Source organism: Cibotium barometz, chromosome 64 (assembly GCF_041138505.1).
Source record: "Cibotium barometz isolate CiBa-2024 chromosome 64, ASM4113850v1, whole genome shotgun sequence".
NCBI classification, from domain to species: Eukaryota; Viridiplantae; Streptophyta; class Polypodiopsida; order Cyatheales; family Cibotiaceae; genus Cibotium; species Cibotium barometz.
In genome coordinates this window covers 18,208,243-18,219,899 of record NC_141109.1, presented here as the reverse complement: position 1 = coordinate 18,219,899, position 11,657 = coordinate 18,208,243, and the positions used below count along the sequence as shown (strand labels likewise).

The following is an 11,657-nucleotide window of genomic DNA, read 5'->3' as shown; positions in this document are numbered from 1 at the left end:
TAAATATCATTTGCAAGGCTTCCCCAATAGTAAGGAGTTATGTATCCTTAAAATTGGAGTCGAGAAGAAGGTACTTAAAATTGGAGTCGAGAAGAAGGTACTTATCTACCCCTCCGTGTCTACAAAATTATCATCCTCCTCGTGATTTTGCACAATAATTGCGAGGTAGGAGTCCTCCCTAAGGTTAAAGACTGCATATAGATCCGATATCAAAAAATACAAGAGATCTTTAATTTGGAAAGATAGCAAATAAAATGTAGGGATGTCATCAATATCTTCGGGCATTATTAATATTGTGCAAAACATTGTATAGCGTCATTACTGTTGGTGTCTGTGATAGAGATGCACTTGAATCCATCTGCAAAGAGTTAATATGTAGTAATATAAGATGGTTATTCACACAAGAATCACCAGAACACGATAAGGTTTTGATGGTTGTATTTGGATACCATTAGGAATTTTTGGGACCCAAAGAGGGCCTCTTAGATTAACTTTTGATTAGGAATGGACCAATAGGGAAGAGGGCTGTGGGTGCACATTTTTGACTTCTTTGACCCTAGGGGACCTAGGCTTTGGTTTGCTAATGGGGCCTAATTACTACTCTTGTCCCCCTACCTCTTGGGCCCAAACTTAGAGGTCCCCCCCACCTAGAATCGCGCAGATTAAAAACCCTAAAAATTAAAAAAATTAATTTTTTCCCAAAAGTGTGTTTTCCCTCTCAAACTTCCGCCCAACATACTCTAGGTTTGGAAAGCTCATTTTGAACCTCTTTCTTTCTCTTCTAAGCTCTCCATTGCTGTAGAAACTCCATACCTCTCAAGCTCTCCCTCCTTGTCAAGCTCCCTCTCTCTCTTTCTTCCTTTTCTAAGCTCTCCATTGCTGCAAAAACTCCATCCCTCTCAAGCTCTCCTTCCTTCTCAAGCTCCCTCCTTCTCAATATCCCTCTCTCTCTCTCCCTCTCTCTCTCTCTCTCTCTCTCTCTCTCTCTCTCTCTCTCTCTCTCTCTCTCAAGCTCCCTCCCTCTCCATTGCCTGCAGAAACTCTATCCCTCTTTAGTTTACTCTAGGTTCAGGAAGCTTATTCTCAAACTCTAACCCTCTTTTAAGCTTTCCATTGCTGCACTGAAAACCTTGAACTTTCTCTCCTCTCCACTCCTCTGTTGGAAAACAAGCTTTTATTTTCCCTTCTTCTCTTTTCTTACCACCATGGCCTCTTCCAGTAATGTGAGAAGACCTAGGGAGAAGGTGGAAGAGCTTGTGCTGCATAACACAAGAGATGAGAATGAAGTTTAAGCTTCAACAAGATTAAGGGTTGGGGCTTGGGTCTACATGCAGCCAAGCTCTAAGGGACCACATCGAGTGCATCAAACTGGGGAATATGCTTCAACAAGATTCAGGGTTGGGGCTTGGGTCTACATGCAGCCAAGCTCTAAGGGACCACATCGAGTGCATCAACTGGGGAATATGCTACATCATGGAAGGGGCGACTACAAGGCTTCAAGCATACTAAGAAGGAAGGATTGGTTGCCATCGTGCAACATGTATATACCCTTGGAGACCTGTACATTCAAGGCCAACGAGACCAAGGTTTCCTTCAAATTGTCAGTGTAACATAAACACAACTTTAACAACATGCTAATATTGGATTTTTTGTTTTAAATTTTCTTATGATCCTCCATTTTCTTATCTCTCTGCAGATATTTTTCCCTCTAATTATGTTGAGGAACAACCACTCCAAAGCCTCACTGGAGTTTTCTATGCTATTCATGCATCCATTGGGGAGAGGCAATGTTTGTATCTCAAAGCCCAAGTGATCTTGTACAGAATAATATCTTTTTCTTTTCTCACTCATATTTTGTAGATAAAAAACCAGGTTTATTTGGCAAGCTAGAAGAGATCCCCAACCCCCCTCTCAACAATCCCAAATGGCCCAAACCATATGCTTGGACCATCTTATGCTTGAAGTTTAAGATGGTAAGTGATATCAAGACATCACTCAAGTTTTCAAAGGCATCTAGGTCAGTAGGGCTAAATTGGTTTTGTCCTTTACATATTTTTGTGCACATGTTCAATTCCATGCCAATGCACCAAACAAAAAAACAATGTATATTTGTAAGGAGGTACGGTCTGACCTCATTCAAGGATTACTAGGAGAGGGTTGGGAGGTTAATGATTGGTCACATCAAGGTGATGTGTACAAGTGCAATGTAGTAGATTCTACAGTGTCTTTCAGGTTCTTGAATGCATGCTCTATTTTGTACATGCATCTGCACTACCAAAGATAGATGCAAAAGTACGGGACATGGATCCCACTTCAAGCCTCAGAAGAAGAAATTATACCTATTGAGGTAGCTGTGATGATGCAAAATGGATGGATTGAGCGAGTGGCAGCAAGCAAGCAAGCATTGGAGCCTAGCAGACTTGCGTTAACACTTTAGCATCATGGGATTTGACAACGTGGAAGAGTCAAGTTTCAAGTTGATGAGAAGAAAGGTATATCTGATTCCACTACATGTCTAGAATTAACCCTTACACTGTCTGGTTATTGTGCCACTTTCTATATTTTTACAGATTAGGAAGCGTAAGGAGGGGACAACCATGGGAATTATGTATAGGAAAATATTTTGATTTTTCCTTTGATTGCAGAGGGTGGTTGAAATTGACACATTTGCTAGGAGAGGCGGCGGCGGCAGCAGCAGAGACCAGGCCAAGGTCCATGGACATGATGCTGCATTGGCGCACTATCTTGGTCGGCTTCCTGTGGATGGCAAGCATTGCCATTATCAACAGGGACTACACCATTTAATCTACCTTCACTCTCTTCTTTTTGAAAGCCCTCTCTAAGGTGCTGGCATAGAGCACCAAATGTATAGTTCTGATTAAAAAATCCCTTACCTTCTCGATGTTTTGGTTCTGGATTTAGGGGTAAGCTTCTTGCTCGTATAGGTATAGCCAAAAGCATAGGCATTGACTCGGATCCTCAAGAAATAGCCCAATCACTCCTTGAGCACACTCTACCCAATAATAAGAGAAGGAAGCTCAATATTGTAAGAAAGCTTTTGTAAAGATGTATCACTTCTTATTTTTATGAATACAATACAGTTTTTGCAAACTTATTTTCATCAAGTATATCATTATTTTTTGTAGTTTGTACCATCAATGTTTTTGTGAATGCATTAGAAATGACCCTGGGAGGCTGGGGGAGTAGTGCCAGAACAGTGCGAATTTTGAGCCTACACTCGAAATGATCTTGAGTGGCTGGGGGAGCAGTGCTAGAACAGTGCAAATTTTGAGCCTGCACCGTCGCTTTGCAAAGCCTAAATTCGCACTGTTCTGGCATAGCTTCCCCAGTCCTCCAGGAGCAATTCTGATGCATTGGATGACAAACAATGTAATTTTACACATGATTAAAGCTGTTTTTATCTTATAAACTATTGTTTCTCACAATTAGTGCTCAACTTCATTATAAATGCATCAGAAATGATCTTGAGTGGCTAGGGAAGTAGTGTCGGAATAGTGTAAATTTTGAGCCTGCATCGCCACTGCTGCAAAGCCTAAATTCACACTGTTCTGGCATAGCTTCCCCAATCCTTTAGGAGCAATTCTGATGCATTGGATGATAAACACTATATTTTTACACATGATTAAAGGTGTTTTTATCTTGTAAACTAGTGTTTCTCACAATTAGTTTGCTTAACTTCATTATAAATGCATCAGAAATGATCCTGAGTGGCTAGGAGAGAAGTGCCAGAATAGTGCGAATTTTGAGCCTACATCACTGTTGTTGCAGAGGCCAAAATCAAACTGTCCTGGCACAACTTCCTCAGTCTCCTCCAGGAGCATTTCTGATGCCTTAGGTGACAAACTGGCACATGATAGACACTCCATGTTAAACAAACATGATGACACCAAGAAATTATAAGAGAAACTTAAAATTTTAATTATCACAGAAGGTTACAAATGAAAGCCAGATAGGCTTGTTACAAAGGGGGGTTTGAAATAAAAGAGTTGCTTCAAAAATAAGGTTAACATCTAAGATCTTAAGATCGTGTCTCGCTCACCTCGAATGCGCCGAGCTTATTACATGTCCTTGTTGGCAAATATGGTAATCCTCTTTGCATGTATTGTAAGGAGGTTGGTGTCTTCAAAAAGCCCAACAAGGTAAGCCTCGGAGGCTTCTTGCAATGCTTCAAGGGAAATTCCCTACACATAGAACTCTGTTCTATATCATTGGAGAATCTCCTTCACTGTGCGAGCGAAAGGGGCTTTTCTTATCAGCAACTCAGTGTTCCTCTGATAAAACTTGATTTCTTGATTTATTGTGCTGCTTGCAATTGAGATTGGAGAATATGGGTTTGCTAAGCTCCACTTGTATCAATCTTCTGCAGTATCCTAACAAGCCAAGCTCTCCTTCACCAACAAATTGCATAAAAGATGATAAATTGCGAAAAGGAGGGTTTGCTCTTAATGGAGGGTCAATTGGATAGAGACGCCCATCAACCCAAAGATATACATTTTGCTCTTAATGGAGGGTCAATTGGATAGAGACGCCCATCAACCCAAAGATATACATTTTTCTCCTTAGCTATCCTACAAGCTTGGACAAATTGTGCATCAGAAGCTATCCTACAAGCTTGGACAAATTGTGCATCAGAAGGATGGGTTTTTTTAGAGCTACCATACTCTTTAGGAATACGAATGTGTAAATCAACCTTCCGTTTTCTAGCTTTACAAGGGGCTACACACACAGCTTGCAAAGGCTCCATAGCTAAGTAGAGAAAGAAGCTAAAGCAGAGAGATCCTCAGAGGAGAGAGAGAGAGAGAGAGAGAGAGAGAGAGAGAGAGAGAGAGAGAGAGAGAGAGAGAAAGAGAGAGAGAGATTGTTAAAACTTTGCTATTAGAAGTTTAACACAAATTTATTTTTCTAAGTAGAAAATGATATTTTTGATATACAAATATACTAACATGGAGTTTTTCATCAATAAATTATATTTATGAGAAAAAAATAAAAAATATTAATTTTTGGGGTCCCACAATTTCAGGATCTCATGGTGGATATAGTGGTTCCTGACACAGTTAGTTATGTTTATGGGGTTGTGGAGACATGATAGTTAGTTTTATGGATGTACTGGCTCCTGATAGGCTTCTAATGTGACCCTTGAATTACAAGCTTTTTGGAGGGAAAATTTTATTTTCATCATACATATTGGTTGGATGGTGTTTTTTCCACCTCAAAATGTTTTTTAAAAAAATCACTTTTTGGGGCCCACCTAAATACGAGAATGTTTTGCTGATGTGGAAGGGAGATATGGTGGGAGTTAATGAGAAAGGAGATTTCAAACTGAGAAGAAAGATTCAATTTGTAGAGAGTGAAGATAAAAAAATTCATACATATTGGTATTCATACATATTGGTTGGGTGGTGTTTTTTCCTCCTCAAAATGTAAAAAAAATAAAAAAAATAAAAAATTTTCACTTTTTGGGGCCCACCTAAATACGAGAATGTTTTGCTGATGTGGAAGGGAGATATGGTGGGAGAGTTAATGAGAAAGGAGATTTCAAACTGACAAGAAAGATTCAATTTGTAGAGAGTGAAGATTAAAAAAAATCAAAAAGTATGAGAAAGTATGAGAAAAGTCAAAAAGTAAGAGAGAGAGAGTATGAGAATATTCCCTTTAAAAAGTGAAACTAGGGGGGTATGGCTGATGTGGCAAGGAAAAAAATAGGCTCAAATGGGTCGCCGAAGATACCCATGCGTGCGTCGAGGAAGAAAATGGAACAAGGTGTTAGAGCTGTTTTCTGAACTTGGGTATGGATCTGGTTGATTGGCATTGCTGGTTCTCAATGGATGAGTCTATGGCTCTTTTATATGGATCTGTTGGTTGATCTTGCTGATCTTCAACGGAGAGTCCATCTGGATTTTCTTATGTGATTATATTGCCGGGTACTATGAGCTAGGAACTATTGAAAAGGCCCCTGAGTGAACAGGTGTGAGCGTTCTGGTTACCAATGATGCCATAGGTACACTGATGAAGGAATGATTGGAAATTAGAATTCAAGCTGGATATTTTGGAGGATTATGATCAGTGATACTATGGTTTCATTAAAAGATTGTTTTAAAAACAGCTGAATCTGTGAAACATGCAATTTCATATCGAGTGTGTAAGTGGTGTGACTATCTTGAAGTTTGCTTGAAGCGCCGGCTAGGGAGCCTAGGAAATCTTTTCCCTGGTACTCAGGATTGATAAAACATAACCAAATTTCTAAATGGATCCTTTCACTATAGTGGTTGGGCAGTTGGCTAACCCATGGGATTGTTGGATGGGATAAGGCTGGATTGATGGATCCCTAAAATGAGACTCAATTCTATTAAATTATGATAGTTGAAGTAAATCCCGGATAACCCTTGTTCTATGGAAAAGAATCAACGACTGTGCCTCTTGATGAGGTATGATCCAAGTGCAAGTCTCTTCCTTGATCTGAATATGAGACTTATGGGTTCGGTCAGATCAGTTTGGTTAGTGAAGACCTTGACTACGTTAGAATAAAATATCCCGAAGGAATCACCTATGTCGAGGGAAGTTTTTTCGAGTTCAGTTTTGAAAGAACCGAGGGATTAGTCTCTTGTCCGAATATCCGTGGTGGTGGGCAAGGCCCCGAGTAAGAGGCTCTGCCTTACGCAAGAAGTGCTACTTCTACTGCTAGCACCCCTGTATTCGTTGCGCGGAAGAGGCAGGGATCTTTCAACCATGAACAATCCCAAGGATAAGGTTAAGGGCTCACTCACACAAAGATTTCTCTCACCATTCCAAACCCAAGAATGGATGGTTGCACTCTCCCTATATTCCTCCAAGTAATATGCAAATCCTTGAGTGCACAAACCTCCCTCTTTTAGCACAACCTCACAACATGTCACTCGCTACATGGCAAGAAGAAGGAACAAGAGAACTTTCACCGTTGCAACACACTCTCTCTCACACACAAGAACTAACAAGAGGGTAAGGGGAACAAGAGGAGACTTTGCACAAGAGCAAGCTCACACTCTCACTCTCATCCTCATTACCTAAGGCAAACAACTTAGGCTACGTGTACCAAATAAATAATACAATGTGTGCAATGTGCATGTACACCTAGAGTGGTCAATGAAGATCAATGTCAGCCTAGGTGTTAACCCCAGAGATAAGGAGATAATATTTTCAATGGATGATACACTAAATTTTCAGAATGTTATTAGAAGTTTTTACAAATCAATGGTAGAAGCTTGGGGCGATACTAGTATCACTCAGTACCTAGTAAGATTTTCTCCAAATTTGTATAAAACTATATCTAAAAGTTATTTTTTTTTAAAGTTTTAAGGTACTTATGATATGGACCTTACTTTGCTGCACATTTTGGAGGCTCATCAACCTTACTTTGCCAAAGAGGGAAGCTTAGTCATATGGTCTACTCAAGGCATGGAATGATCTCATTGGTAAGTCGGATGATGTGGTTTTCAAAAGGGAACATCACATAGAGGTGTAATACATGATGTTAATCCAATGAGGTAACTTGTTTAGTGGTGATATACAGTAATAGAAATTAAGTATAAGCAAAAGGTTTTAAATTTTACTCCTAATGAATCACATGAAGATCCAAGATATATTGTTAATGACCACACCATTTATAAATCAAGTGAAAAGTTTGAAGCTCAAGTAGTATCATGAAACCTTATATATCTGAAGACAATTACATAAAGTTTATACACTACTAGTATGCTTGTAACAAAATGATTTCCTCTTTTGAGATCTTCTTTTTCCTTTGAGCTTGCTTGAGGATGTTGAAGTAAAGTAATCTCAATCTTACCTCTTAATCTCACCTTTGAGCTTGCTTGAGGATGTTGAAGTGAAGTAAACTCAATCTCACCTTTAAATCTCAAAAACGTATGTTTTTTACATCCTGCTAGGAGATTTTGCATCCATCTTATTACGAGGTAATTTCAAAAATAAAAAGATCTCGTAGCCTAAACCCCAGGTGCATACGCAAAAACCTAATAGCTTCAAATTTCTCTACAAGTATTACTCTATTAGTGTTTGAGGGGACAATAGACCAACCCAAATATCTTGTAATTGCCTTAAGTTCTACTAATGCAACCTCAGGGCTATCGAAGTATTTGCAATGAAAAATGGCAAGACCTTCATTGTCTATTTTTTACCAATATAATGACCAAGCCTAGAGTCCTTGCCAATTCTTCCTTCTTGATTTACACCAGCTCGCCCAAGAAACCCATCAGAATCTTCATCGTAAGTTGATGAAAATTATGATCCATTAGATTAAAACCAATTATAAATTTATGGAGATGACCTTCGCTATGATAGAAAGGCATCTGCACGGAGCCCTAGAGATTTCTCTTCGCACTGTAGAGCACCTTCCTTTTGCGAAGGGAGAAAAGCACCTTTTGTGTGACATAAATTGATAGATCAAGGATAAGATTGGGAAATGCCTGCTGGTTTTCATCACTACGTAAAGATGACTCATCCCATGAGCCAATTGTATGTTTACATGTTTACATTATTTTCTATAATAAAACATTGCTAAAAAAACCGCTTCTTATACAACCCTCATAAAGTTATTCCTCTTTAAAAATGCTCGTCAAAATTGTTAAGAGAGCTGTTCATATTTTGTATATGGATTGAGATCTTGATGCAAGCGCTGTGCTTATCTTCTATGTACCAATCCAATAAATCTAGTGCTTATCTTCTATGTACCAATCCAATAAATCTAACAAGACAGTGTTCAAAGTTCAAAAAAATAAGACACTTTTCCTTGAGTTAATAATTGAGACAATGTTTGTCGATAGTGTGCGTGAGTGTTTTTATTCCATCATGTGCTTAGTGTACGTGATGACATGAAGAACTAGGCGGATGAGCAAAAAAACAGATCAAGGATGATTTTCATGAGGATCTATATTCATAAAGCTATAAATGAACATCTTTGTTTTAAAAAAAATCTCATCTCTCATTTTGGGATAATTTCGAAATCCTACAGTTAACTCATTGACCCCTTGTAGTGTGTGTGGGCGTGCTCTGCAACCCGACGACCTGCATGCGCACCACTCTTATTGAACTGCAATGCAAATGCCATCCACAACATAAAGCTCATGACTTCATTTTGCTTCTTCGACGTATCGCGAGGTCGTGCATTTCGGTGATGAAAGCGTCCAGTGTGATCTTGGACGAGCCTCCATCCTGCACGCTTGCACGGACGCGATTGCCCAGCTCCTTCACGCGCGCACTCATTTCCCGCCCCTCCTTGCTCTCCATCACGCTGCGCACCGCGTCCTCCACGGCTTGGCGGCTCACCAGCCCACCCTCGCCCACTTCAATGGCCCTACCAACCTTCCACTCCTCCACTAGATAGGCCCGGTCTAAGAATTGATCGGCAATGTAAGGCCATGCTATGGTGGGCACCCCGTGGTAGACCGCCTCCATGGTGGAGTTCCAGCCGCCGTGCGTCACGAAGCAGGCCACTGCAGGATGCGCCAGAACTTGGAGCTGCGGCGCCCACGAGATCACCTTACCGCGCTCCCTGGTTCGCTCCAAGAAACCGTCAGGCAGCAGCGCGGGCGTCCCGTCCATGAGGTCTTCCCGGACAACCCACAGGAAAGCCTGCTCGCTTGACTCTAGGCCCAACGCCATCTCCTGCAGCTGCGGTTTGCTGAACACCGTCAAGCTGCCGAAGGATATGTACACCACCGAGGCAGCGCGCCGCCCGTCGAGCCACTGCAAGCATTCGTTGTCCTCAGCCCACAACCCCACGCTGGTCCGGTTGTCTCTACAGCTACCACCCTCCTCATCGAATTGGTAAGCAAACAGGGGACCAATAGGCGCTATGGACACATCCTGGGGGAGGTTAAAGCCCTCCACCACCTTGCCCTCGAACCCCATGCAAGAGTTGCACAAAATCCACTCGGCTGATGCAAAGTCTACGTATGTCTTTATCACGTTGTGGTAAAGAAATGCAATGTTCTTCTCGTCTCCTATCAGCCAAGGAAGCTCAGCAGAGAGAAGCTTTGGGACACCAGGGAGAGGGGTCAAAGTTTTCGAGGGATCGGCTGCAAGACCTGTAGCACTCAAAACGAGGCAAATCAATTAAGGTATGGTTATGCGAATTAGTAATATTTGATTAACGAGTGCTAGTTAATTACCGTCCGAGGTGATGTCCCCGTTAGACTCGAGAAGCTCGATGTCGTAAAAGATACGGCCCATAGCGATGCTAGGGCACCAGAAGGAGACCCTGGTGAGGCCCAGCTTCTGAGCCATACCTTTCACGTCCATGGTAACGAAGTCCGAGATGATGCAGGTGACGGGGGTGATAGGGTCCTGCTGCAGCTCCCGGATGAGCTCCTCCAGCAAGGGCTCCATGCTGCGGATGGCATGGCTCAACTTCTGCAGGTCGGCAATGCGATTCTCGTCAGGAGCCATCCCGTCCGAAAGCCCAACCAGGCGAATATCCAGGCCTTCGAGTTCAGGCACACCAGCACTGCCGGCTTTCTTCTGGGCTTGCAGTATCAGAGAGTGGTTATGTTCTGTGTTGACAAACGTGATGATGAAGTCCCTGCGGGCGAGATACTGGGCAAGCTGCATCATGGGCCTGATGTGTCCCAGTGCAGGAAAAGGGAAGAGCACTGCATGAGGCCTGGTGGACACGGACAGCATGCTTAATGATCCGACAGGACTAGGTGGTTTAGGGGAATATTAAACCAGATTTCTGATTATTATGAGCTGAATGGTGCTCTCCTTTTGAAAACGTTCTCGGTAGATTCCGAGTCACAAGACGCCGAGAGCGGCAGCCGAGAGCGGCAAGACTATATTGCGTGGGAAACGTCGACCTCTGCGCCGATTCGGACAGACGACGACCTAGTATTATCAGTTTCCACGCCCTTCTCGCCCAAAAGTCTTTGTGTTAATCATTAGATATCTCTAAAGCTCATTGTCGTTCTTTCGTGATTTGAAAATTATATTCTTTTGGTCACTCTCAAAAAAAAACGAGCAAAAACTAAGCAATTTTTGGTTACGATTAAGCTCAAAAAACTTACAAATTTCCAAGATATCTCTCTGACATTTTGCGAGTGGAGAAAAATAATACTCCTTTCACACCCAAGTGTTTTAAAAATATATCAATCTGCTCACAATGCCAATTGGGACACAAAACAACATTTAACTCAACAATCCTTTGTATTAGAAATACAAGTAGGTGACCCCCTGCATTGCTGTGCAGTATGAAGTTTTTGCTTGTATGCATATGTGCATACACATATATGTGTGTATATGAGTGTCCCTATGTGTATACATCTATGCATGTGTACGTGTTTGCAAGGGTGTGTGAGTGAGTGTGTATGCATGTATGCGTGTGTTTGTATACATATATGTGTATTTGTGGTGCACGTGTGTATGCGTGCATGTGTACATGTGTGTGCATGTAGACATGTGTGACTCTCTCTCATATGCATTCTCTCTATGTCTCTATCACGTGCACAGACAGAACCCTCTCTCACACATATACATGTGCACATGCACTCTCTCTCTCTTCTCTCACCTGTCTTGCGTACACACACTCACACATATAGAAACTCTCCCCACCCCCCTCTCTCTCTATCACACACACACACACATGCCACACA

General features: G+C 41.6%; 1 protein-coding gene across 1 annotated transcript; it reads right to left on the bottom strand.

Annotated features, from left to right (window-relative positions):
- Positions 1–8,991: 8,991 nt before the first annotated feature.
- On the bottom strand, positions 8,992–10,731 carry LOC147603401 (UDP-glycosyltransferase 85A8-like). The gene is made up of 2 exons (XM_086796811.1): positions 10,182–10,731; positions 8,992–10,097 (listed from the first exon to the last, which is right to left on the bottom strand). The coding sequence occupies exons 1-2, from the start codon at positions 10,690–10,692 to the stop codon at positions 9,133–9,135; spliced, it is 1,476 nt and encodes a 491-aa protein (XP_086652937.1). The 5' UTR covers positions 10,693–10,731; the 3' UTR covers positions 8,992–9,132.
- Between the last annotated feature and the right edge of the window lie 926 nt (positions 10,732–11,657).

Excerpts from the sequence above, each read along its gene's own strand:
- LOC147603401 (XM_086796811.1), bottom strand. The coding sequence starts at position 10,692 with ATGCTGTCCGTGTCCACCAGGCCTCATGCAGTGCTCTTCCCTTTTCCT. Across the intron at positions 10,098-10,181 it reads CGGGGACATCACCTCGGACG|GTCTTGCAGCCGATCCCTCG; the intron begins GTAATTAACTAG and ends TGAGTGCTACAG.